This window comes from Nelusetta ayraudi, unplaced genomic scaffold (genome assembly GCF_046127955.1).
Source record: "Nelusetta ayraudi isolate G7.1 ecotype Tasmania unplaced genomic scaffold, CSIRO-AGI_Nayr_v1 ptg000135l, whole genome shotgun sequence".
NCBI lineage: Eukaryota > Metazoa > Chordata > Actinopteri > Tetraodontiformes > Monacanthidae > Nelusetta > Nelusetta ayraudi.
This window is the reverse complement of record NW_027466185.1, coordinates 16,747,894-16,775,058: the sequence shown is the minus strand read 5'-3', so window position 1 is coordinate 16,775,058 and position 27,165 is coordinate 16,747,894. Positions and strand designations below refer to the sequence as shown.

At 41.5% G+C, this 27,165-nt stretch overlaps 1 protein-coding gene across 2 annotated transcripts in view; it reads left to right on the top strand.

The window, feature by feature from the left end:
- grin2da (glutamate receptor, ionotropic, N-methyl D-aspartate 2D, a) overlaps nt 1-27,165 on the top strand; it is a 110,444-nt gene that overhangs the window by 51,673 nt on the left and 31,606 nt on the right. For both annotated transcript variants that reach the window (XM_076051532.1, XM_076051533.1), the window contains 4 exons: nt 2,904-3,018; nt 12,270-12,475; nt 15,593-15,761; nt 19,281-19,434. In XM_076051532.1, the coding sequence (XP_075907647.1) occupies nt 2,904-3,018; nt 12,270-12,475; nt 15,593-15,761; nt 19,281-19,434 (644 nt within the window). The remainder of the gene's footprint in view (nt 1-2,903; nt 3,019-12,269; nt 12,476-15,592; nt 15,762-19,280; nt 19,435-27,165) is intronic.

Here is a 27,165-nt window from a genome sequence, read left to right as displayed (position 1 = left end):
ATCCGTCATCTGCAAAAGCATCAACACATCATGCATCAAAACTGCTCCCAGTCAGGAGGCAAGCAAGAAAGATGTAATAGAGTGGGGAGGGCTGTGACAAGAGGGATGGCATTTGAAGTTGTCGAAACAGCAGGTGTGGTTGCGCTTTTTAAATACTCAATAGCAGTAGCAAGAGCAAAGTGAATTGTATTCAAGGCTCAAAACACCCAAAATGGTTGAAAAAAAAAATCATCTTAATATTCTACCTTGTTGGTGTGAGAACCCCCTTTGCCTGTAACTGGACCTCTGTAACACCTGAGGTTTGAAAGTTTTTCGTATCATTAAGGTTTCAATGTGTGTATATTAATACTAAAAATGTGTGCTGATGATCATGTTTTGTATGTGCAAATTTAACTTGGATTGAGGTGATCATGCTTGCTTAAATGTAAATTGTATTAAATATTTTTTTTTTAGCTCAAATCAATAAGGTAGTGGTGCTTGGTTATTAAAGCAATTATCATCACTATCCATCACACCATCCACTATCACCATGATCACCACGATTATTATTCAAGATTCAAGGTTCAAGGTAGCTTTATTGTCAATCCCTATAGTATATGTAACATATACAGAGCACTGCACAACTTCTCCACCAGGGCATTTTGGACTTGTTCTATTGTGTATTTGAATATTTTTGAGGAAAGGAGACATGTGCTGTTCGCCTACAAATGTCACAATCTCAATATAACAGCCACTGATAATTAAAGGGAATGCACCAACTCATATGACTTTCTATAAACGTGCCTGAGGTTGCGTAGGTGCTTTTAGGAGTTACCAGCCTATAACTGTGAGTCTATGCACCATGTTGAATGGATGGTCTGTGTGGAGCAAGACGTCTGGGCCTGGTTGCACTCGTGTTGCCCTCCTCCCTTGACATTTATCTTGTTACATGGTGTTACGACATGACAGTGGGGACAGCTGGTGAGGCCGAAGCTGATCTTCTAAACTCTGGTTTCTCCTGCTCTCTCGGAGGCCTCTTGAAAGCCTGGTGAAAAGGGCAAGGACACATTAACTGGAAAACATTTCCGTTAATCCCTGTCCGTTGACTCAGTAGAGGACGCGTATTACTCCATTCTTCTTTCTTCAGGCTGTAATGCTGCTTCGCTGGCTGCTCTGTGCTAAGAAAGAACATGTTGAATTACTTTCTCTGTCATACTTCTAGACATATCACACAGAAATGGTAATTTAGTCCTTTCTCCTAAATACAGACCTCACGCACGTGCCTTTGAATGTGCAGCTTAAGCCTTATTCACAATCCTGCCTGAAAAGGGCTGTGTGCTTTTGAAATTCAGACAAATTAAGGAGAAGGCTTTAACAGTAGTTGAGAGGTGAGTGTCAGACATCAGTCTCATGTGTGCTCCCTCTTTGCCGTCAATTCATAGTACATGCATTTGCATTGCACTGTAATGAATCACAGTCACGTCAGACGGGAATTGCACACAGCAGACGTCCCGGTCGTCTCTCTGGGAAGATTGTTCTGACTTTTTCTTTACTATCATCACACTGAGCAATCAGATTTTTTTTCTAAGAATAAAACTACAAAAATAATGACATCAGATGGAAATTATTTAAACAGCAGCAGGTTCAGGCTCAGTCTGGACTTTGGCTGTTGCTTTTATTAGGGTAATTTTACTAATGTTAGTGAAAAAATAAAGAAAGACAGAAATTTAACAAGAATAAAGAAATTGGTAAAATAAAAAAAATTAAAAAAGATAAATCTTAGAAATTAACTGGCTGATTCCATGCAGTCTTCTTTTTCTTTCTTTCTTATTTCTTTGCTCGCACACCGTATTTGTATTCTTCCCTGGGCAGTACAGCACGGCAGTGGTTAGCACTGTCCCCTCCAAGCAATGTCAACTCATTGTCAATGTCAGCCACTTTTATGAAGCACATTTAAAAAGAAACCCAAATCAGCCTCTTACTGTTTGCAATGCACGACTTCTTCCCACATTCCGAAGACATGCACGTCCAGTGCTGTGAGTGCAGGTGCTTATTTGACTCCAATGTTGGCCCTATAATAAACTGTGGGCTTGTCCACTGTGCACACTGCCTTTGGCTTAAGATAGCTGAGATTGGCTTATGGGACATGGCCTGGATGTTTCTTCCAGACAGGGCTGCTCTGAGTATTTCACAACCTGCTGATCTACTGGGATTTTCACAACATCACAACCATCTCAATGCCTTACACACAGTGTTACCAAAAAGATAAAACATCCAGTGAGTGGCAGCTCAGCTGTGTGGAGGAAAATGCCTGGTTGTCAGGGGTGAGAGGAGAATGGTCAGACAGACTTTAGATCCTGGTTAGGGAGCAGAGAAAAGCAACAGGAAGTCAAATAACCTCTGACTGAACTGGGGTCTGCAGAATTAGCATCTTCAAACGTGCAACACAGCCAACCTTGAAACCTTGAAACACTGTTTGAATATGCATGCATGTATATATACTGTACACTACCAGTCAAAGGTTTGGACTCATACTTCTGATTGAATGGTTTTTCTTTCATTTTCATGACTATTGACATTGTAGATGTAAACTATGACAACACATAAAGGAAACACATAAGGAATACGTATGAAACAAGAAAGTGTGCAATAACTCAAACAAGTTTTATATTTGAGACGATCTAGAATAGCCACCCTTCGTATAAAACATATGTAACATCACATATTTCGGTATTGAACATTTTTTTCTTTTGCCACATTAACCAACATACCTTGGTCATAAATTTGATGTGTTCAGTTTGTATCTACCGTGTAGAAAGTAGTCACGATATAGACAAACACATGCGCACATGGAAAAAAAGAAGAAAGAAAAAGAAATTCCTTACTTTCTTTAATTCCCCCTTTTTTCTTGTTTCCTCTCACAGGTACTTTACCAATATATCCATCGGTGGGCGGGACTACTCTTTCAACAACGATGGCTACTTGTCCAAACCCCTTCTTGACGTCATTTCCTACACCAATGGCAGAGGATGGGAGGAGGTCAGTCAACAGATTGTACTTGTGCTGTGGCTGGTTTGGTTCCAGGCAGTTAGACTGGCCTTATTTTATCGTCACGACGCTAGTCATTAAGCCCAACCATTCGTCACAATATGCTCCCCAACAGAGGCCGCTGCATTACACTGTGTGTGCAGTATACTAGCAGCAAATCCCAGGTATTTCCTTGAAAAACTCATTGAACGAGTCGAGACATCCTTCAATGTGAGAAAGGAAAAGAAGTAAACCCTCTCGCTCTTTTCATCTCCATTCCGCTTTCGAGTGACCTTTTGTGACTCGGTACATTTGAGTGCAGACTCAAGGTTCTTCTGGATCGGCCCTTGAATTACAAAAAGTTAGAGTTTACCAGCTTCAGGTCAAAGCTGTTCTCTATTCTGATGGACAGGTGAGCAAAGTTTCAGATTGTTGTGCCTTAATAGATTTTAACAGAAAAAAGTAAACCGGATATCATGTAAAAGAATGACTGATGCTCAATTACGCTTCTTTCCTCCAATAATCAAATTCTTGTGCACCATGTGACAGTAACATGCCATGCACTATCCATTGGATTTATTATACCCATGTCCTCCCAAAGGTAAGCAGAAAGTAGTGTTCGTGGGGTGATGAGCTTTAAAAAAAACAAAACAAAAAAACGCTTGTTCACTTGTGACCAAATTGTAATGATTGTAATTCTTCCATGTCTGTCAAAGCAGTTGGCATCAACACAAAAGTGCCTCTTTACTTGACACACGCTGAGCTGCCATGCACCTTGGCGTTTAACTAATCATTCACTAAATCCAGTCACAGGAAGGGAGGGAGACACTTTGCTGTTTTAGTGTGAAAACACTGTTCCACTTGCCATCACACTGCCATTACTGCAGCACTGCGGCTGTTATTAACGGCAGCTTCCAGCCGCTCTCGCGCTGCTTTGATATTGATGGTGCAGAGCTTTGAAGAGGGTTGCAAGTTTGATCCTGGTACAGGGCTTTGCTGCGTGGAGATTGCAATGTTCTCGCTGGTGCCTGCATGAGTTCTGCCCTGGTACTCTGGATTCTTCCCACACTCAAAAGTAAAGCAAATGTGAAGGTACAAAATGTCCTCGTGTATCAGCAGGGGCGGTTGCTCGTCTTGTGTGTTGGCTCTGTGATGAGCTGGTGACTTGCCAGGATTCTTCCCAATGACTTCCCAACAACTGTATATAAAGAGGGACAGAGTCATTAGCTGCGTTTCCATGACCTCTAGAATTGCGTAAAACCTAAATATGGCAATAAAAACTGGTGATGGAAACAGCTCAACTTGGAAAAACCTCTCAAATATGGCTAAAAGGTTTTGACGAGGTCGTTTTTCACACATATCCATATAGCGGTATATCACAAAAATGTCATGGATTTACGCATTTACACGCCACTTGACCAGTTCATTGACCAGTGAAAATGGCACCTTATGTTTGGACGGAGGAGGAGACAGAATATTTTTTACAAGTCATCAAAGAGAAAAATATAAAAACCATTCTCAACAGCAAACAAATACAAACAACAATCCTCGTAAATCTGACGGGAAGCGATTTGAGCAGAATTACGGCTTATGCACCTCACACCAATCAATGGAAACACCTGCAAATCGCAATCGTGCTTTGTCAAAGAGATATGGCTCTCATTTTGCAAAAAACTGTCACGGAAACGCAGCTAGTGTGACGCCACCAATTGGTTTGCGATGCTACTTTTTACTTAAACTATAGAACATATGTTGTATTATATCACAACAATACTTTTTTACAATTTGTTTCATAGCATTATATGAGCGTTGCAGCATAAAGAGCCAAAGCTGCATCAGAGCATCTTCCACTCAACAGCCATGGTGTTAACTGGGTCAGTCACAGAATCTCATTTGCTATGAATCGGCCTTTAAAGCCTCCTTTCCACTTGTCAACAGGCAGGATAAAACACATGGTTAACTTATCACTTTATGCATATTCATTTTCCCTCTGGACATATTAGGCAGGTTGCATCAGAAATAAAAGCCTTCAAATCAATGGTGGGATTCGAGATGGTGCTGCAAAATGTAATACATCATGCATGCTGTGATCCAAAAGAGCCCCTCTGATTGTTTTCTTGATAATAACAATACTTGAAGACCTTGAAAAGCCCCATCATGGAATGAAAGCGGCGGCTCTCAGCGACTGATCACTGAATAAGCATCAAAATTAGAAAAATCTTTAAATTAATTTTGTTTGTCTCTCAACGCAGTATTCACTTGAACAAAGCATCACAACAGTACTCGCACCTTCAACCACATCACTGGTGTATGATTGCAACGTATTGCCCTTTTATTCCTTATCCCACCACATCGCCACTGCACTATTTTTGCTCAATGATTTCTGAAATAATGACGGAGAAGACAGGTTGCAGTCTCGCTCCCGAAAGGATTTGGAAAGAAAATATCTGACGCTGTCAGCAAATCCCACAGAAAAAGGTTTGCTTTGCACGAGTAGGTTTGCTTTTGCTGCTGCTGCTGCTGCTGCTGCTGCTGCTGCTGCTGCTGTGTATCTGTAAGGAATTGTTAGCAAAAATATTTTATTAGTTTTTATTTTCTACAGCCTTTCAATCAACTATATACACACATGGACAGAAGTAAATACACAAAGATGTTGTACTCTTGAAATACACAGGTTTATTTGTGCATTTGTCAAGAAAGAGGGCGGCCATTTCAGTTAGTTCAGACAGGGTCACTTTGTCGAAATTAACACATTTTATTATACAAGCGAGCACGTTAGGTTTGGCGGTATGGTTCTGCTTGGTATGGTTCCCTTTCCACACACTTGCGAGGAAGCCCGCCCTTCCCGCCCTTCACGAGCCATCGTGAAAGGCGATGCAGGGAGCCCAGCGGCAGCAACTACGAACCAACCCTGCAGAACAAGAGCTACAGAGAAAATGTTTTATTTCAGTTTTAATCGTGATGGAGGAGCAGTTGAGGAGGTCGGTTGTTCGATCGCCAGTGTAGAAGCAGAGGAAGATGATCAGTTGGGGTGTCTTTAAAAAGGACGCTTCTAAAGAGGCTGACCTATAGGAGCTGAGGGAAGTGACGTGAGTCTACAGCTAATTAGGGTCGCACAGCGGGGAATGCTAATAAGGCTGACGTCGTGCCCTGTCAGAACTAACGCTTCGCTCGATAAATAAATATTATGATTTTGTTGATCTTATGTTGCACCAAGTGTATATTGAAGGTGCTGAAATTTGAGGGTGAAAGTCGGGAAGTACCCCACTGCAGTGTGATTTCATGTTTCGAAGGTGGATTCTCCTTTTAGTAGCTAGTAGCGTTTGAAAATATGACACTTTTTGTCAACAGTGGAAAACTTTGCCTTATAAGCTGCAATTCTTATCTTTCCTTCATGAAGTCAGTCAAGGGAGAACTGCTTTTCTAAAAACCTTCTGTTAATTACACTGCCATCTCAATTAACTCTCGGAATTAGACAAGACCAATTCCCTAAGAAGAGGCTGCTGTTGAAGACATGTAAACAAGCTTTGGACTAGCAAAAGAACAGCATCAGTCAGGAGCGAATCAGACTTTTGTTAATTCGAGCCCTCTATGGTAAAGAGTTTCTTCTTCTTCAGATCAACGAAGCCATTGCACGGCTTTTGGAGCATGAGAATTGCGACAAATGTGTCTAGTTGCGTCATTCTAGTGAAAGCCAACAGCTGCTTACCTTATTGAGGAGTTGGCCACACTGGTAACAAAGCGGGGAACAAAGACCTGACTGGTGGTGGTGTTGCTGAGAGAGTCTCATTTGTAGTATCTGGGAAGACTGGCTTTAGCACAATTGTGCATTTTTGCACACATTTACTCAAAAGTGGTGAAAAAAAGGCAATGGATAGATGTGTTAAATTTTTGTTGGAAACTATGGACAGAATAGAGGCACATATGACCATTAGAGAACGTTGTTAAAAAAAAAAAAGAAGTTTGCAAAATATAGTTTCCCAACTTTTTAATGTTGAGATTATTTTTATTCTTTTGTTTATTTGTTTTATCTGTTTATTTTGTACTGCAGCCAATGTTAGGAAAGGATCTCCGTGCGTCATGTGCATGCATCATTCCATCAACATGAGTCATGGTGTCAGTACTTTATATCAGGCAACTAAATTCACTTCTTTCAACTTGTTTATAACAGTTTAAAAATGACATCCACTTGAAGTCACTTAATAGATAATTCCAGGGGAATTTGAAGCAACTTGGTGTTTGGAGGGGAAGGACCTGAATCCTGCAGCACGGGGCCTTTGATCGGATGGATGACGGCCAAGTGAAGGACAGAAAAGCGTCTCCCTGACAGAACAGCACTGGACCTCAAGTGACCAGTGGTTTTCTCTCCCTCATTTGTCAAAGTGGCTCATATCCCTGTTGCACTTTTGCCGAATTAACCTCTCCCGACCTCAAGTGCGCAGTGTATTAGCGGAGCACAACAACCACAGGGCAGCTGAACTGGAGACGAGTGTGAAGCTCATGGGGAGATTTGTTTGTCGGGTTTTACTATGAACTCTTCTTTTTTTTTGAGAGAGAGAGAGAGAGAGAGAGGTGATAAAATAAAAAATATACAATAAATCCACTCATAATTCAATTCAAAGCAACTTTATTTGTATTGCCCCATTTCATAACCGAGTGATCTCATGGCTCAGCGAAAAAGCGAAACAGATGTGATTTTTTTTTTTTTGGAGAGCCATTACCTGCTTCCTCCACCCACCTTGGCTTCATTGGTCAGCTGATTCCCTGGCTCAGCCTCCACCAATCCCACTCCTCTGCTGCCCTACGAAAGGGCTGTGTCCAGCTCAGTGCAGGCTCCCTGTGACCCAGGCCAGCTGCATGAGTGTACGCTCCTAAAGCTCATTGAAACCATGGAGTCGGTTTCTCCTCCCTTTAGACATTTGCACTGTATATGTCAGGCAAGACAGGTAAGAAGGGGGCCTCTATACATAGACATTACGTAGGTTGAAACTTTGTTAAGCCGCGCTAGGTAAGTGGTGGTTGCCACTTTTATATTTGTTCCACTGGTTAGAGTAGTTAGGCAGGCAGGCTTTTGTTTTCTTGACCAGTTGGTTAGTCGGTTAGTTAGTCTGTGTTCCCCCCGAGCTGATTGTTATTTTGGCAACATCCAATGTCCCCTGGCAGTGGCTTGTTTTGTTTTGAATGTTTTTTTTTTTTTTTTTACATATTGTAAATAGCTGAAGCATAAAAAATAAGAGTAGAAGCACATAGCACCTTGTTACTCTTAATACCTGTGTTGACTCCTTGATTTGCCTCCCCAATGCTCAGCATCCCTCTGGTTTTAAGCTATGTTACTAACCCTTGTACCTAGAGCAATGTGGATTCAGCAGCCCTCGCAGAGATTTTGAGGGCAGAGAAGAGGCATTTTAAAGATTCATTAAATGTCAAACACTTATGATAGACAAATTAAACGAAGGCTGGATATTCCATCATGCATTATTTAGGTTTGCAGGCATTCACCTCATTGAACTACTGAACGCTTAGATTATTACCAGCATTTCCAATCTGGTGAGCCTGAAATTACAGGTACACAAAGTATGATTTATTAACACTGACTACTGGGACTCATAGATTGCTGAGATGAAGTCAACCTCTCATTATATCACAACGCACTGGGCTGCAAGCAGTGTTTTCTAAAACTGGTCTCAGTGGGCAGTGAAAATTCTCACTCACCTTTATTGTTTATAATCTCCACCTTTGCTTTGCTAAATGGAAATAATGAATCTGGAGGGATTTAAACATCCCCCCCTTCTCCCCATTGGCCTGTGTACTCATTCAACTCATGCATTCATATCCACAAGGCATTCATCTGCAGCTGATGCTTGAGCGCTATGTTGGCTCAACCTAGTTCAGGCTCAGCGCTACAATCTGAATATTGCACATACCCACATGTGCATGACAGCCACTGCAGTGCTTCAATCAATAGGAATACCTTTCCAAGTTTAACCCCGTTGGGATTGCACCACTGTTTTTCACATTTTCTCTGGTATTATATTTCACATTTCATTTGGGCGGAGAAACTATTTCACCAATTTTTGGCTTCTCTTGTTTGCTAGGAGTTTCAGCCATTTTGCGCTGACAACATGAGTCACGCAGAAAGAACGGCCCAAAATCACATTTTTTAATACTTTTTTTTATAAATACTCAGTGAATGCCCTGTTGCCAAGAATTGCATGGTTTTATATTCATTCAAAAATATTGGTTTTGCAGAGATCATTACAAGGGAGGGCTGGTTGTTTGTCTATTTTCACTGTGCGGTCCACAAAGTGCCACTTTACCCACCCTGGCATTTCACTATGATAAAGGTAAATTGCTATTTCCTAACAATGGACAGAAAACATTAAGGTCGAATGATTCAGCGAGGGCAAAGTAACATCTGCTGCATTCAAACTGTTGGCGTCACTTTACAAAGTACATTTCAAAAGTAAGGTTACTGAAAAAGGGCAAAATTAAAGGACTGTTCCCAGAGATGAAACCCTGCAGCCAGAAACAGGCAAATCAATAAAGAAAAATGAAATGCAACCTCCATATTGATGCAAAGAGGTATAATAAATCAGCTAAAGCTAAATGAACAAACATTACTTAATTTGCCAGTTGCGATGATTGAGGTATCATCTTACTGATAAACATTGACATAACAATAATCGTAGTTGGCTGCAGCTTGCAGTCAAACATTTAATTGGTAAAATTCTGGAACAGAGACTCATAAAACACCCTCCAATTTTAGACTGGAAGATTTGCCTTTCAAGTCAGAGAACTTTGGAGGGCAATATTTTAAATCATCCAAGCAGCGAAGGTTAAACCAGCTTATTCCTTTTAAATAGGTCAAGCTTAAAAAAAAATATGGAATGTAATATGGAGTGTGAGAATCACACACTGTAGGTCTACCACATACGTGTCAAGCAAAACCAAGATCTGGATTTAAAAAAACAAAAAAACAAAAAAACATACTCCCACACACATACACCTTGGGGCTTCTAGCGCATGACGAACCCCAAAACCCTAACCCTAATTTCAGCCTGAATCGTAACCCTAACCCTAATTTCAGCCTGAATCGTAACCCTAACCCTAATTTCAGCCTTAAGCATAACCCTAATGCCATGCAAGTCTATGAGTTTCACATGTCAACTTTGTCCTAGCGACATGGGCACACTTGCTTTTCATCAGGAGCCGCCAAGACGAACCCACGTCAAAATGGGGCTTCTAGCGCATGAGGAACCCCGAAACCGTAACCCTATTTTTCAGCCTGAAGCATAAACCTGATGTCAACCAAGTGTATGAGGGTCAAAGGTCAACTTTGTCCTAGAGACATGGGCACAATTGCTTTTTCATCAGGAGCCCCCAAGACATACCCTCCTCAAATTTGGGGCTTCTAGCACATGAGGAACCCTGAAACCGTAACCCTATTTTTCAGCCTGAAGCATAACCCTAATGCCATGCAAGTCTATGAGTGTCACATGTCAACTTTGTCTTAGAGACATGGCGACACTTGCTTTTTCATCAGAAGCCCCCAAGACACACCTACGTCAAATTTGGGGCAGCCTTGAGCGTATCCCTCACCCTAATGGGAGGTTGGACCAATGGGCAGCTCCCACCCAAAAGACACTTCCAAATGTGTAGAGTAAGAGCCGAGGTTCAAACCTCCAACCCGTTGGTCATTGGACAACTCGCTCCACCAACTTACAAATATCATAGCATTCTTAACAGAACATTATCTGTAATTACCTATAATGGTTCATACACCAGTATGTAGAATATAATGTTTTAAGTGATTCATTTCTGGCTGGATTCTTGAAGCCCAATGAGGTTGGCAGGTATAAAAAGGTGAATTTATTTATTTTTTTTACCAAATCATCATTTTGTCAAGCAATGCACATTTCTTCCCAGATGTTGCTTTTATCTATCCGCTAATGCCAGATTGATGATTAAGAATGTTTTGTGCTTCACATGTCAGTCTTGATTTAAAAAATACACCACCAGGCGGGTTGATGGTAAAAACAGTCCTTAATACTGTCATTAACCTGTGTAACCATGTGTGGACATTTTGATGACTTCTTATAATTCTTAAAAAAAAAAAAAAAAGTTTATATATATATATTACATATAACACATTGTATGCTTGCAGTGAAAAATGGACTACAATGAAATCAATGAAGTGTTTTATGGCTATATTTATGATTCGGAGTGGTTGCAATGTCGCATGTGAGCAGACCAGGGTCAGGATAGTTAAACACAAGAAGGATTGGACATAGCTGTAATGCAGCTGCTCGGAATTAACTAACTAACCCTGATGACGATGATGAAGATGCCTCACTTGTTCAGCGCATGAGAGACTGCAATTAAAAAAAAATTTAAAAAATAAATTTCAATGTCACAGTTTAATAACACGCCTCCTGAATGTCCGACAGGCTCTCTGGTTTGCTTTGTCACCATTGTGCAGAACCCAATCTCGGTCTGTGTGAATAAACTATAGTGCAAAGTCCCCATTTGTGTCTCAAAGCGGGGCAGAATGCATTTAAACCACTTAATGCTCAGTATTTTACAGGGGATGGTTTAAATGACAAAGGGCTATTATGGGAGAGCAAATGAACTGCATATTGAACAGTTAGTCCGGCTATTTTTGCTCATGTCGCTGAAAAAGATAAAAGAAGGAACACGAAAACACAGTAGAGGGGCACAATGTGCATGATCACTCAAATGAGGTTGGTCCAAAAGGCCACTTGAGGCAAATGGCTAATTTACATAACGTTTCTCAAGTTCTTGATGTAATTAATAAACCAACTAAATGAATTAATGAGTGTTTATTGTTCCCCAAGCGAAGGGATCAAACTTTAAAACGTACACTGCCAGTCAAAAGGTTGGACATGTACTTTTGATTTCATGGTTGTCTTTCATTTTTCATGACTATTTACATTGTAGATTGTAGAAGTAATAGCCCAAAACTATGAAAGAACACATATGGAATATGTATTAAACAAGAAAGTGTGAAATAAGTCAAACAAGTTTTGTATTTTAGATGATCTAGAATAGCCACCCTTCATATAGAATATATAGAACGTAACATATTTAGGTATTTCACTTTTTTTTTTTCAGGTGCGTCCAAACTTTTGACTGGTAGTGTATGCGGATGATAAAGTCAGTCAAAAAGTGTGTATTGTATCAGTGCCTCATCCTGAGGTACAGCATTGCACCTCATCAATGCCTGTGTGTTTGTGTCTGTCCAGGTTGGCTGGTGGGAGAACGGCCACCTGCGGCTGCGCTACCATCCCTGGTCTCGCTACGGCTCCTTCCTGAAACCTCTGGATGACGCGCAGCACCTCAGAGTGGTCACTCTGGAGGAGAGGCCCTTTGTCATCGTGGAGCCGGCTGACCCGGGCACTGGTTCGTGCATTCGGGACTCTGTACCATGCCGCATGCCCATGAACGCAAGGTAAGACACCATTGTTGCAGCCACCCTCTGAACTCACTCCCAACTTACATCCGTGACTGTACTGACCTGCCATCAGTCAAATCACTACTCAAAAAACATCTTTTCCGTACTGCTTTTAATGTTTAATTACTGGTTTTATGTTACTTATTAACTACAATTGATACTCATCTCCCTGCTTTCTCTTATTTTACTCCACATTCTTGATTACTTTTAACCTTTTCTTTTTTGTAAAGTGTCTTTGAAGACTTTGAAAAGCCCTCTATAAATAAGATCTATAAATAGATTTATTTTTGCGCTGTTGTATGTAAAGAGGGGTCAAAATTCTGTTTATGACGTAGCCTAGCTGTAGCGTTTGTTTAACTCGACTAGCATTACACAAAGAAGTCACCTGACCTTTAAATTGTCCATGTCTTGAATACTGCCACCATGATAGAAGTTAAAACAAGCAGACATATGCAGAAAGAGTTTGCATTGACAATTACCATCATTTGCAATTTAAATACAGATAGTCAATTGTGACTACCAGCTAAAAACACAACATAGCCACATTCAAACAAACGCAACCTAACAAAAGCAAATGAGAATTCCGGCTTATGCGCTTCATACCATTCAATGGAAACACCTGCAATTTGCTATTGTACTTTGTTGAAATTTTACAAATATCGCTTTTATTTTGTGAAAAAATGTCATGGAAACGCAGCTTTTGACATCTCTTAGACATGTCTTCCAAGTGTAGATGTTGTCTTAGAGGCCCAAGTGAGGTGTGGAAAGGAAGTTACCACATAGATAAACAGAGCATCCTGGAACTAGGAGTTTCTCACCTCTGATCCCTGGTGAAATTGAAATGTCTGGCCAAGCATCTCTGAACAAGACACTCAACCTTTATCTTATTCCAGCTGCTTTCTATACCCACTGTTTTCCCGCCCTGGAATTAAAGTAATAAAAACAGCAACAACAAATGGAGGAATAAAACCCCTGATGGTGCAAGCCAAAGGCATGTAATTTAGATCAGAGATGAATTAGCTGCAGATCTTAATTGAAACCATAATAAAAAACAATTAAGGTGGCTTGTCTTTTCATCACGGGAGATTTAATTAGAATTTTTTTTCTATCCCATTTAAATGATTTAGACGTTGTTTTTTTTTTCAGTGAAACTCACTTTCCTACAACATCATGAATTACGCAATTGATTTCACGAGTTGATATAGAGGAATTTGCATGTTTTTCCATCCTTTTTGTATGTGCAAACCATTTATTTCAAGACAAACGAGCGACAGGAGGGAAAGAGACTTTGTGCGCGCGGGCACGTCGATGCCCGTGCACATGTGTGCGAGTGTCTCTCTGCTGCCTGTGCGAGGATGCATGTTTGTGTGTGCTCATTCCAGGCCCCTGGTCCATCCCAGATAAGCCTTCATCCTGCCAGCCCATGACCTGGCCAATAAAGAGATAAAGAGTTCACCCTGCATCCTTTTTATTGGCTGAGACAGAAGTTTGTCCTCTTGTTAATCAACTTACTTTGACCCCGTTTTCTTCCTGCATCTCGTCTTTCTTCCCCCTGTCAGTTTCTGTGCATTTACCGTCGCGTTGACGCCGGCCCTTTAGTAGCTGTCATGGTGCGTTTCCGCTGATGCCGCGCCGGTGCAGAGTATAAGCTGCATTACGCTCACCTGTCATCACCTCCAAGGTCAAAATATCTTGCAATACCGCGAAACTGCTGGTTAACCCAAAAGCAGAAACTTTCTTTGACTTGCGTTTACGCCATTCATAAATGTGTCGACTCTCGGCAACAGCTGTGGAAATGTAAATAATGAATAACTCGGCTGTTTTTCGAAGGTCCCATTTTATGCATAATTCTCTTTACTATTTCACCAACAGAATTGAAAAAAGTCAATTTCACTCCTTTTGCTTACTTCTGAGTTCCTACATTGTCACGACAGTAAAGTTAAAGGGAAAGCTCCACATCTCAGAAAGATTTGCTCATCGCGTTGCAATCACACATGAAGCAAATGTGCTGAATTACTTCCTTTAGTAAACCTCTGGGCAGAGTGACTCAGTGACGCCTCAGACAGCGTTGCAGTTACCTTACTTGGTTTATCGCTCATTCAAATAGGTAGCAGATACCAGCAATATATCGAATGTGCCTAATCGTATGACTGTAGGCTAAAATCCCATTGATCGTCACATCAAGGATCAAGAATGTGAAATTTGACCTCTGCATTTGACCCATCCCCTGAAGGAGCAGGGAGCAACAGTGGTGCAGAGGGATGCCGATATGGCAATAGGCAAATTTACCAAAAATGACTGTCACCTGAGGGGACCTCATGGTTAAAATCTGACCACAAGTATCAATGGTTCAAGCTGAGTGCCAAACAGTGAGGCAAAGGGTCTCATTTTATTTTTGTGATAGATAGATGTGTGTGTATGTTATAGATAGATAGATAGATAGATAGACAGACCACATACTTGACATTATTTCTAATGAATCAATATTTGCACATCCTGTTAGAATAGAATAGAATAGAAAATATCTTAAATGCAGCAGTTATGTTGGTGTTATTTTAAGTGTTTTTTAGAAGCAGAGGTAGCTGGTCTGAGTTTCAATGTTACTTTGGTGTGTACTGAAAGACTACAAGACAATCATACAGAGTAGTTGGCGAGCTGAGAGGCTGTCTGATGAACCGTCAAATGGCTCTTGGTATGATGGAGGACCTATCAAGAGAATATTTTCTCGATAAAGTGAGAGAAAAGAGAGGAGACTTTCCTTTTTATTCCAATCTCCAAGGCACATAAGTGTGCAAAATTAAGTTTAAATAATACAGCACCTTCCCTTGAGCTCTGTGCCTGGTCGAGCACTGCATCACTAAAACACTCAAACACACTCCAAACTGTCAGTATCGATCCACTCTCAGTCCCTTAGTAATAGTTGCTTTTTCATTTGTCTTCCTCACAAGCACACGTCTGTCTGTTTTATTTTCCGGGCATCCCTCTCTTACTACACAAGCCGACCACACGGGTTGAAGCAGCAAACAAATATCTGAAAAGTATTTTTTTTTTTTTTTTAAGTAAATTTTTTCACCGTTGTAACCGTCACTTCCTTTTCCCATGTTGTCCTTTCAGTTTGGGGGTGGAGGGAACTGGGCCCCAGAAGCACTGCTGCAAAGGCTTCTGCATCGATGTCCTCAAGCGGCTGGCAAAAATTGTAGGTTTTACCTACGATCTTTACCTCGTGACCAATGGAAGGCACGGAAAAAACATCGATGGAGAGTGGAACGGCATGGTTGGAGAGGTAAAAAAAACAAAACATTTTTTTTTTCTGTACGTGCATACATGGCAATGTGTAGTTTTTAAAACGGAATACCTGTTTAATGTTGTGTCGTGTGGCATGCCTGGGTAGTGACCTGACCTTATTTCAGATTGGATGAAATGATTTTCAAGTAGAGACTCTGCATCTAAGCATTTACGTACATCACATATTCAGTTAAAGTATTAAAATAAAGCATCTTGAGTTTCTGTCTCTGTGGTAGACAAACACCACCACGGAGGCACAACAACACACTGCTCCTGCATTTTGCACCTTGGTAGATCTAATGCAGTTAGAAGTGAACTTTTGAAGTGAAATATATTTATGCTGGTCGCAATTATTCCACATGATTTCGTCTTTGTATTTTTAAACACAACCCATCCAAAGCCTGGCTGTGATGTTACCTGACACTTGCAGGTTTGTCGAGTCTCTTTCACTGCGAGATCTGAGGTGTGTTTATTATTCTTATGACAAGAAGCGTTTCGGAAAAACCTTTCAATACATTAAGACTGACAACAAGCTGTGCTGCGCTTGGAACAAATAGACATAAAAGCTTCAGAAACACGGGTGACTCATAGAAGGATAACGCACAAAAAAAAAGTGTGTGTTGTTGTAGCTTAAAAGAATACTTGTTTCCTTTGGGGAGTCGCGACTAAAGTTGAGACCACAAACACAATGTGACCTTGACTGTGTGCAGTTGTTTCAATGACCGTTTTTTTTTTTTTTTTTTAATTTGTTTTTGATTCTCCGTGTCCCTGTGCAGTTGCATCGCTTCCCTCCCTCTATTTCTGTTGTTTACTAAAATGGGCTTTGATTATGCAGTAATATGGCTCATGTATCCATCCTTTAAATGAAATGCCTTTAAGCTGTGACCCAATGAGAAGGGATTGTCTGCAAACCCAAAGAGGAGACGTGGAGGAATATGGAGGAATATGGAGGACGGCTGCTTGAGGGATTAGTGCTGGAGACATCTAGAGAGGAAGAACACAAGCTGTGTGGTGCATTTTCTGCACAGTGTTTCAGTGTGTGTGTGTCGGAACACACTCTGCTGCTCCCATGATGACAATCCCCTTATGTTTGCGAGATTAGGGGAGATTATGCAACATGAGGTTCAACAGGATTCAGATCATGACAACATGTGTGTCTGTACCCCGTGTTTGTTAGGACCAGTACTTGGTAGAAACGCTTGGTAAAATGAAGTAGAGGGGTTAAGTTAGGGCAACTGGACTTGTTCTTGTTATTGCGATCAGTTCTGAAGAACTGAAGAAGCCTTTTGGATGAGAGGCATAAGTCCAATTGCCTTGACTTAACCCTTCTAGTTTAAGATGATCGGATGACTGAGAACCTTCACAGGCGCTTGGTAAAATGTTTTAAGGTGACCGAAATATAGTATATGCCAACTATTTTGAACCATTTTCAAAAAAACATCTTTGCTTAATAGAGTAAAAATAAAAAAAAAATGAACTAGGAATAAGGGGACAGGGGGTCACTCTGGGCATCACAAAAAGAGCATAAAGCGGCAGCAGCTGGATTATTTTCTGTTATTGTCGTGTTATTACAGTGTTGGCTGATTCTTGAATGGTCTTGATCTTGTTCAAAAATCCCCAGTTTATCCAGTCTGAGTCCGAGACGAGAACCAAACCCTTAAAAAGTGTTCTGGAGACCAAGATCAACCTCCAGTACTACAACAGCAGGTTCTGGATTGTTGGGAGCGGCAATATGTCATTTTCAGGGCATCTGGGAAAGAAAAAGATGTTTGATTCTGGAAGGATCCTGCACGTGTCCATGTGGGTAAATGAAGCAAACTCTGGCAGCTCCGCACGGTGCTCCAGCATTCCAGATGCCATTGTTTAGCGGGCTCACGTCTCAGACGGGCCACGGAGATGCAGGTGGTGTCCCTCTCCCTCTCTTTCTCTCTTCTCTGTCTTTCTCTCTCTTTCTCTCCTCATTCCCCAGATGCCTCATAGCAAGCAACTGTCGACAACTCATTAAGTTGCTTAATTAAGGCGGCAGATGAGCATGTGTGCACAGGGACATCTGACTCTGTGTGGAAACCTGTCATCCTGCTGTCCTTGGGTGTTTCCACTTATCATAGTTTGGTGGGAATTGATTCGACAAGTATTTGCATTTTTTGCTTTGTTTGTTGTGTGTAAATGTAGTATTGAATATGCATATTTTCTCTTTCCTTTTGCAACACAGCATCTGATCTTTTTTTCAACTTAACTACAGTTTGTCACCCAACACCAAATTGTTTTTGATGAACTTAACTTGTTCTGAAAGAACCAGGTTTTACCAAGGTTAATGTTCCTGCCACCGTCAGTGTCCTTGTCCCTGGCGGCTCAGTCACTGCTGGTTTTTCTCAAATTGTCAATTAGCCTATTAAGTTTTGCCCTGAATGCATCTGTCCTTTTTTTTTTCTTTCAAAATGCATTAAAGTACTTCTGAAGACATCCTCCCTGTTTAACTGAATTCTAGCTTGTATGCAGGGACAGCCCGGCTTGGTCGGAGAGGAGTGAGTTCTCAATCAAACTCTGATGCAGGTTAAAGCAGCAACCTTTACGCTCTTTTGCTTGCTCCATTTTTTTGTTTATTGTTTTTTTAAGTGTGCGCTAAAACCATGCAAGTATTACAAGAACTGGATACCAGGCTGGCAATGTGGTGATTTTTTTTTTTTATTCCAGTGGTCACTAGAGGTACCACAGGTACATCCAAACCACTAATCACAGCTGTGGTTTTTTTGAAGCATTTACATGGTTTCATGTCAAGTTAACTTGGAAAAAGCCAGTGAGATTGATAGGGGAAAACTTTCGCCTTTTAAGGCCTTTCTGTGTGGAGTTTGCATGTTCTCCTTGTGTCTGTGTGGGTTCCTCTCCTCGTACTCCAGCTTCCTCCCATAGTCCAAAAACATTGCATGAGAGGTAAATTTGGAACTCTAAATTGTGCGACAAACTGCTGACTTTCCCAGGGTGTAACCCTGCCTTCCTCCAGTGACAGCTGGGCTAGATTGATCTATGTATGGATGGATGGATGGATGTTACAAGGTGCAGCATATCGGCGATGTATTGCCCAGTGGAAACTTTGACCAAGAAGGAGGTCTTAACTTTCAGAGTATCTCAGTGGTGTCGGGGGAGAGTCTTTTCTCCTCCTCGCAGTGTCTTGGTGTCGAGCCAGGTCTCTCATTAATGAACTCTCGGCCCATCGCCAGCTTTTCTAACCTCTGCGGTCCCATTGCTGAAGCAAAGAAACCCTCTGTTTCCTGCCTGGGGAAACACAGCAGAGCTGTGGGAGTGCTGTCTCCCTCACCTTCTGAGCACCGGCACGTCACTTACAGATGCTGGAGAAGCTGCGGGGAAGAAGGCAGCACTGAATCACTCTCCAGGCTCGACCACTTATTTGGGGTGAACGCTTTCCTAAGGCAGTGCTTTTAGGACAGTTTGCAGTGGTCAACTTAGACTCACTTTGTTCGCCTCTGAGTCACACAAACATCGATAACTTGTTTTACAGGTGGTGTCCAACAGGGCTGACATGGCCATTGGTTCTCTCACTATAAACGAGGAAAGGTCTGAGGTGGTGGAATTTTCCGTTCCTTTCGTAGAGACCGGCATTAGCGTCATGGTCTCACGGAGCAACGGCACCGTATCACCTTCTGCTTTCCTTGGTAAGTCTTTGCTCTTTTAACTTTTTCTTAGATCGTGTGTATTTTATTGAAACATGAAATTAACTGTATTTAATGGTGGAAGATGAAAGGCATTGAGTGATGAAAATGTGTGATCAGTCGCTGCCTGAAAATATAAATTGAGAAAAATATCGTCAAACAACAACTATACATTTATTGTATTTATTATATCGCAGGTCAGCTTTGTTGACAGTTGAAAAAGGTTTCAACCCAAAACAGACTGTATTACACTGTATTACAGACGTATTTTGTTTGGTTCGGGAGAAAAAAACACAAGAACATAAAATACAAACTACTACTTTTGATTGACTAAAATGAACTCTGCAGGCCTACAGACTCCACCTGCATTGGGGCAGGTCAGTTGTACAAAGAATAGGTTAAAAGACAGTTGCTTTACATAGCGAGAGCGTTGACTGACAGTTCTCCACCTCTGGGTCAGTGTGGATAAAAGGTGAGCTGCAGACACATGCCTGTGCACCATGACTGCATTTCTATGCAAATTCCTCAGGGACGAGGAATTCTATGTGCCAGCGTCATCCCCCAGTGCCATTTCTTTCATTACATTTCGACTGGTGATCTGCCCTTTTCCCTTCACTGCTACAGTTTCAGCTCTCTGATTTATTTATTTATCTCATGTTCAGGACACTTAATCAGGGGCCTCTAGCTGACATCACTCACATTTCCACGCATATATAACAGACATGCAGGTTAATAAACACCTCGTGAGCACCTGGAAATGTACAAGTAGACATTTAATACGAAGAACACCATGGTGGAAACATGTTAATGTCTTGCTAATGCTGTCTGTCTTATTTGACTGCATGGCCAGGACCATTGGAAGTAACTCTTTGAAAATTATTCTTTAAATGGGTCCTATAATTACAAACTGACTTGTTTAGCTTTTTAGCATGTCTCTTTGCTTTACTGGCGTGCCAACCAAACCTTGTAGCCATCTTACCCGCTACCATCGTAGCAACGATGTTGGAACAAGACAATGAGAGAAACACTTGTTTTGTGAGGCCTGTACAGATCAAGCCGGGAGGTTTTTTGCGCAAACAAACCTTGTTTAGTGGAAGTAGACCACCAAAATAATGTTTTTAAATCTGGAAATGACCATCATTTGGCCCTTTTAAATTATTTCATCGAGCCAATAAAATCAATTGTACACTATTAAGAGGAATCCCTCCCGTTCCAGCCAATTCAAAGTTGAGAGACAAAAGTGTAAAACCTTGACCGGATAAAACCGTTCTGGAAACCGTGTTTTATTTATTGGCGGATATTTTAAGTCAGTCTGCAAGAGACCTTTAGACAATTCAAAGCCCATTGGATTAGATGGTTGGGCAAGTTGGTAAATTGCCTCTAACTAGAGTCAAGAATGCCAATCGTGTCAAGCTGGGAATCCTTTAGTCTTTGCTCTTTTTTTACAGATAGATCAGAGTTTAGACTTGTAATTACAACCTTCTAGCTGCCCATCAACATTAGGCTCAGAGGAAAGATGAATGAAAATGGACTTAGATTTATTGTGGAAGGTTCAGAATGAAAATAAATGAATAAAAACATGATGGAATCAGCCTGAGGGCAATTTGGGGCTTCTAATCCATGCAATAAATTTCAACCCACGACCACCAAGGCTTCAGTCTGAGTTAAGGGATAGTAGCGGTTTGTGCTAGAAAAGTTTCATGATTTTGTGAACCAGTGTTGTGGCCACTGAGGAGCCCTTGAGCAAGAGCTGCAGGGCTGACGGGTTGGCCTGTGGTTGCAACTGGACCTGCTTTCAAGAGTAAGTCTGTGCAGCCCAGAGTGCACCAGGGTTCGATTAAAAAGACAACATTGCTCAAGGCAAAGCAGTCCTGGTTGAATTCTGGGTTTTAAAAAGCTAATCCCTCACCTGAAAGGCAGCTTGTGCCGGGCCTCCTTGATAATCTGCACACGTGGAAATCTGTCTGAGCAGCCGACTCCCAGCTCAGGCTTTGCTAAATGTTGCACAATGATGGGAATTCAAAATGTGTTGATTTATTTTCTTATTATCCCCCCCATCCAAAAGCATGACAACCCAGAAAAAAAAAACATGCAAACAAAGAAACAAACGAAAATTTTAATCAAAAAGGCAGCTCACGAAAAAACCTTCGTTTTTCTGCCAGCGTGTTGTGTGTTTTGAAATGATGTATTTAATATTCTGCCTTGTAAAGCGCCAGAATACCTTGAAACCTTGCACAAAATCACAGTCATCTGCTGACTTGTCAAAAGTGAAATTGTGCTCTAAAAAAATAAGTTCTGAAATGCACATTCCTCTTTGCTTTGAGCACCTCCCTGGCTTTGCTCCAGCTGCACTCAGATGTGTACAGCCAGCAGTGGTGATTGCGTCTCTCGTGGTACCACCTGCTGATCGCCCACTAATGATGTAGCTGTGGGCTTTAGAGGCAGCGCTTCAAAATGGTAACCCTGTAACCACTTGCTCCACATACTTGCTCTTGTTTGTTTCTGCACGTTCTACTTAAGACAGGAGGGGGGGAAAAAAAAAATCAGAACTGCATGTGTGCCAGGCAAACACCATGTCAATTTACAGTTGCATTTGCAGTCTCTTGTGCAAGGGTTAACGATAGCCAGCACGAAAACTTACGTAATTGCAGTGAACTGGAAATGATCGTGAATTATGTAAGAGGTCTTCTCTGACATAATCTTGTCCCCAACTTAAAAAGAATGTTAATTTTTACATCTCTATCCAGAAGCTGCGCACTCTGACTCTAAAATTTATGTTTTGGGGGAGTTTTCAGTTTTTCATTTAAAAGGGCCCCAGCTTGGTCTCTTCGTAGGGAAAGTATGTCACAGAGAAAGTAGGCCTTCCTCCAGATAACACCTTTCATATTCAAAATCTACTTAGACTAATGCTTCTTTTTTTTTTCAAGCATGAAGAGATGGAACGATGTGGAGAAGGATGGAGGCACACAGTATGATAATAACAAGATAAAGTCCAGTACATGTTCAAGACTGAGGGGGTAGTTTAGTATCATTGATAAATGGAATGATAGAGATGTGTTTGACATTTTCAGCCATTCTCAGAAATTTTAATGGGAAACTGTTGAGCACGCTGCTCTTCTCCAAGTGTGCTTACGGATGTGAGCGTTTCCTGTTTAGTTTTTTTCTCTTAAGCAGATTAGATGCGGTGAAGCTTTATGAAGCTGTTTCATATTCCAGTGCACAGAACACAGACACTCGCTGCGTTTCCATGACAGTTTTTCTGCAAAATAAAAGCGATATTTCTAAAATTTCGACAAAGCTCAATTGTGATTTGTGGTGTTTCCACTGAATGGTGCGAAGCGCATAAGCCGTAATTCTCGTAACTAATCTCTCGTCCTGCGAGATTTACGAGAATTACGTTTGCTTTTGTTTGTTTACGTTTGTTTGCTGTCAAGAATGGTTGTTACATTTTTCTCTTTGATGACCTGTAAAAAATATTCCATTTCCTCCTCCGTCCAATCATGATGCGCCATTTTCACTTGAAGTGAACTGGTAATGTGACCCCGTACGTCACGTCTGCTGACGTGTCAATGCGAGAAAAAAAAGTGTTTCCATGACACTTTTGCGATATTCCTCTATGGATACGCGTGAAAATCCACCTCGTGAGAGCATCAAAACCTTTTAGCCATATTTGAGAGGTTTTTCCAGGTTTAGCTGTTTTCATCACCAGTTTTTTATTGTCATATTTAGGTTTTGCACAACTCTAGGGGTCATGGAAACGCAGCTAGTGACTGCTATGCTGAAGATTGGCTCAAACGTAACTATTTAAATCAAGTCAAATGTAAGTAAGCTGTGATTTTCATGATGAAGACATCATTTTTAACTTTAACATTTATTTCTCTCTGCACTTTGATGTTAAAATTTGATGTTAGTGGGTGAGCACCAAGCACATAACATTGATAAAAACCCCAAAATGAAAAGAGCAAAACAAGAAAGTGCAAGGGAAGACTTTGTGGTCATTTTTAAAGGGTCGTGAATGCATCAAACAATTCAACAAATCAAAAAGTGCTAGTTTTAACCATGATGTCTCTAAGTGGCTGCCGTGGCTCCAGCACTCGACTCGTGTTCACCCCACACTGAGCCGAGCTTGACCTTGTACTCCATAAAAGATCTATTTCATTTTCACACAGCCACGCGAGTACATCTATCTATCTGTCAGGGGAGATTTGGGAGACAATCTGAAACACGTCACGGTTGGACGGCGGCGCAGGGCTCACATGGCCGTTTTATCCCAGCCACACCGGGCAGCGGCGCTTCTCCGCTGCCGCTTCCACGGCTGGAAGGGAGGAGATGCGAGGGAGTGAGTAGGTGAATTACTTGATGGGAACCCAAAAAAAAACTGAAAAAAGAAAGAGAACAGTGAGAGAGGTCAGACGGCGGCAACAAACATGAAAAATGGTCAGTTGGAAATGTATGGAAATAGCCAGCGAGGCAGAAGAAGTGAAGCGGCCGAAGACTCAGACATTTGTCTTTGAAGCCAATACAAATAGAAGGGGGAAAGTATTCAGTTATATCCGGCGACTTGGGAAAGAGCGCACTGACTTTTTTTGAATTTGGTACAAGCACAAGCTCTTTTTGTAATTACATTATTATAACCATTTTTAGTGCATTTTCAATTGCAGCTTCACTTGCCTCATCACACTTTCGACCAATTCAGAATTTCCAATTAGCTTTTGGACTTATGTTTTTGGACTGTGACACAGCCATAGTCACACACACACACACACACACACATACACACACACACACACACACACACACACACACACACACACACACACACACACACACACAGTGCCACCATGTTACCCCTTAGAAATCATTTGAATTTGATTTATTCATCATCCTCTCGCACTGGGAAACAAACCTAGAAGCGAGGACCAGACAGACCACTGAGCCAGAGTCAAAGCAGACAGCAGTGCAGCCTGAGCGTGCACGATAACAAACACTGAAACTGTCAAGGGAGCCAATCCAAAATGTTGAAGTTGCACAAGAGAAGTTCTCGCCACTTTTTTCTGCAATGCGTGTTGCTTGGGGAGTTGGTGGTGGGGGTTGGGGGGGCGGGGGGGGGGGGGGGGGGGGCGGGGTTCTCATCAGTTCCCACCGAAAGACAAAAAGACACCCCTTAAATAATGGTATTTATATCTCATCCAAAAGCAAAGTGAAGTTAGACAAGTTGTATCACTCAACCTCAAGGACATTGTAAAAAAATAAAAAAAACTCATGACCTGTTGATCACTAGCTTAGCCTGGCTCTGCTCAGCTGCTACACTGGACCGAATTCTCCTGAATCAGTCCAGTCATATTTTATCTCATTTATGAAATAAAACTGGACATTTCAGGAATTATAACGTTTTACGCATCTTCAAAATATTTGTAGGTCTGTCCTTTCCCAACCACACAACCCTCTTGACAGCAAAACTGCGCTGGTGTGTGCGTCTGTATTTATTTTTACAGTCATGACCGGGCTTAAAAGCCTCGAAATAAATGCCCAAGATCATTGTATTTCTTTGACATAAGCCAAACTATAAACAGCAACAAGCAATCAATAGTTCAGTCCAGAGTTGTTAGCACACAAATCAGACTAAAAGCAGAAGTGTGAATTAGCCAAGGATGAAACTGCAGCCTTCCGGTACCTGCTGCACAGACACTAATTCCTCTTGGAGCTTGGGACCTGTGACAGCCAACAGACGTTTAGGAAAAGGCCTGTTGCTTCCACTTAATTTTCACAAATACACTTTCATGCCCAAACCAAGTAAGATACAGTTCAGACAAAAAAAAAAAAAAGAAAATAGGAAAAATATGATATTTCATTTTCTTGGCTGTTTACCAACCCAGGGATGCACATCATACAACAGACCTGCAGCGCTGGAGTCCATGTTGGTGCGCGTGCTTTTGTGCGTGCGCTGGAATCCATAATACATGCACATAAGATTTGCATTACAAGCACCCAGAGAGCCGACTCGGGTTTGATTAGGGCGAGAAGAGGGTGGAAATATATGGAAATATTGTGTAATGTGTGCTGTTTGAAATCTGAATATTAATGGCCGTGCATATCTTGATTGTAGAACTCCACACCCCAATTACCATCCATAATCACATTATTATGTTAATGCAAATGTAGCCGCTGACGTGCCACGCTGCGATGTGGCCACGTGCTTCCTCGGCTGCTCGCTACGGCGTGTGCTCGTGTTCACAGTGTGATGATCCTTCTCTTTAAGGGGGTATTAACAACACGAGTCGGACAAAACAATGGCACGGCGTTCTCCAGGTGCCGGTTTGAATCCACTGTCCTGCTGGGAACATCATGGAAGCTGCCATGAATAAATAATGTTGACATCCATGGTGGAATTGTTATTTAAATAGCCTTGAAATAAAGGCAGTATGAGCCATATTAACCCCAACCACAACCCCATGTGTCCCACTGGACCTGCGCACGACCACCAGTAACTGGACTGTTATACTGACAGCTCTCAGGTGGGAGCTTTAACAAGGGCAACAGGGATTTAAAAGCCTGCCTGTCTTGGTTTTTTTGTTTGTTTGTTTGTTTTGACTAAATATGTGGATAGAAATGACTGCAGCACTGTGAAAGCCCCAAAAAGATTTACTTGAGGTGGGTGCCTAATAAAAATGCAAAAATAAAAACAAAAAAGCTCCCAGGATCTTTGAAATAATAGGATGACCTTCAGTCGCTTCTGTTAGCAGTGCAACATATAATCATTTACAATTTCCTTCTGTCAGTCCAACTTCATACTGTGTCCACAACAAAAAGGAGGTCCGGCACCCGAGGAGCTGTTGGAATGAAGATTACAGAAACACTTGGTGCCTTCAATCCCTTACAAACATTTTTTCATAATGAAGATCATCATCTGCATATTTTCAAAGCTGATCAAACCAGTGAAAGTACATTAGATAACTATAAACACCTGTCTGCTTTTTGACATTGCATAGCCCTCTGTGATGTGCAGTGAACAATTACCAAGATGACTGGACCATGAACTAATAATCTGGTAACCTTTTTCACGATTTCATGTTTAACTGTATTTGCTTCTAGATAAAGACAATACACTGGCGTATCCTTAATCTTTCATAAAACAGTTATCCTCCTTGTTTAAAAATCTAATAATCATTGAGCTAAATAACGCATGTCGTGTTCCACAAGCAGCAGCAGCCTCACGGAAGCTTGATTGTCTCTCCTGATGGCACGTGGTTCCACAGCGCAACACGATAACTTGAACTCTCCTCGTACATCTAATAAAAAAAAAGCCCTGGGCCTTTTTGTTGACACCCGATTATAAATGGAGCCTGTTACTCTCAGGTGCAGTTGGTACCGTGGTGTTAAACTTAATCTGAACCTCTCTCTCTGGACACACTGAGCAATCTCAGAGGTGCTTTTTTTTTTTTTTTTCCAACTGTACAGCTGATGTGGGAATTCTCAGTGTTGGAATAAAGTCCCACAACAGTTTGGCAAAATCCCAGAAATACCTACTTTTATCTTCATCCGCCATTTGCACCGGCAGCATTTCCTCCCCTGCCGGCTTTCCTGAAGCAACTTTAACTTGTGTTGCTAACTTTCATTCAGAAAAATAAAGGAGGCTTCCCTCCCGCAGTGCTCGGGGTCATGACCATCACAGGCCAGTGGCTCAGCAGTCGTGGTAAATCAGTAAAATAGGGTTTCAAAAAAACAACATGGTTC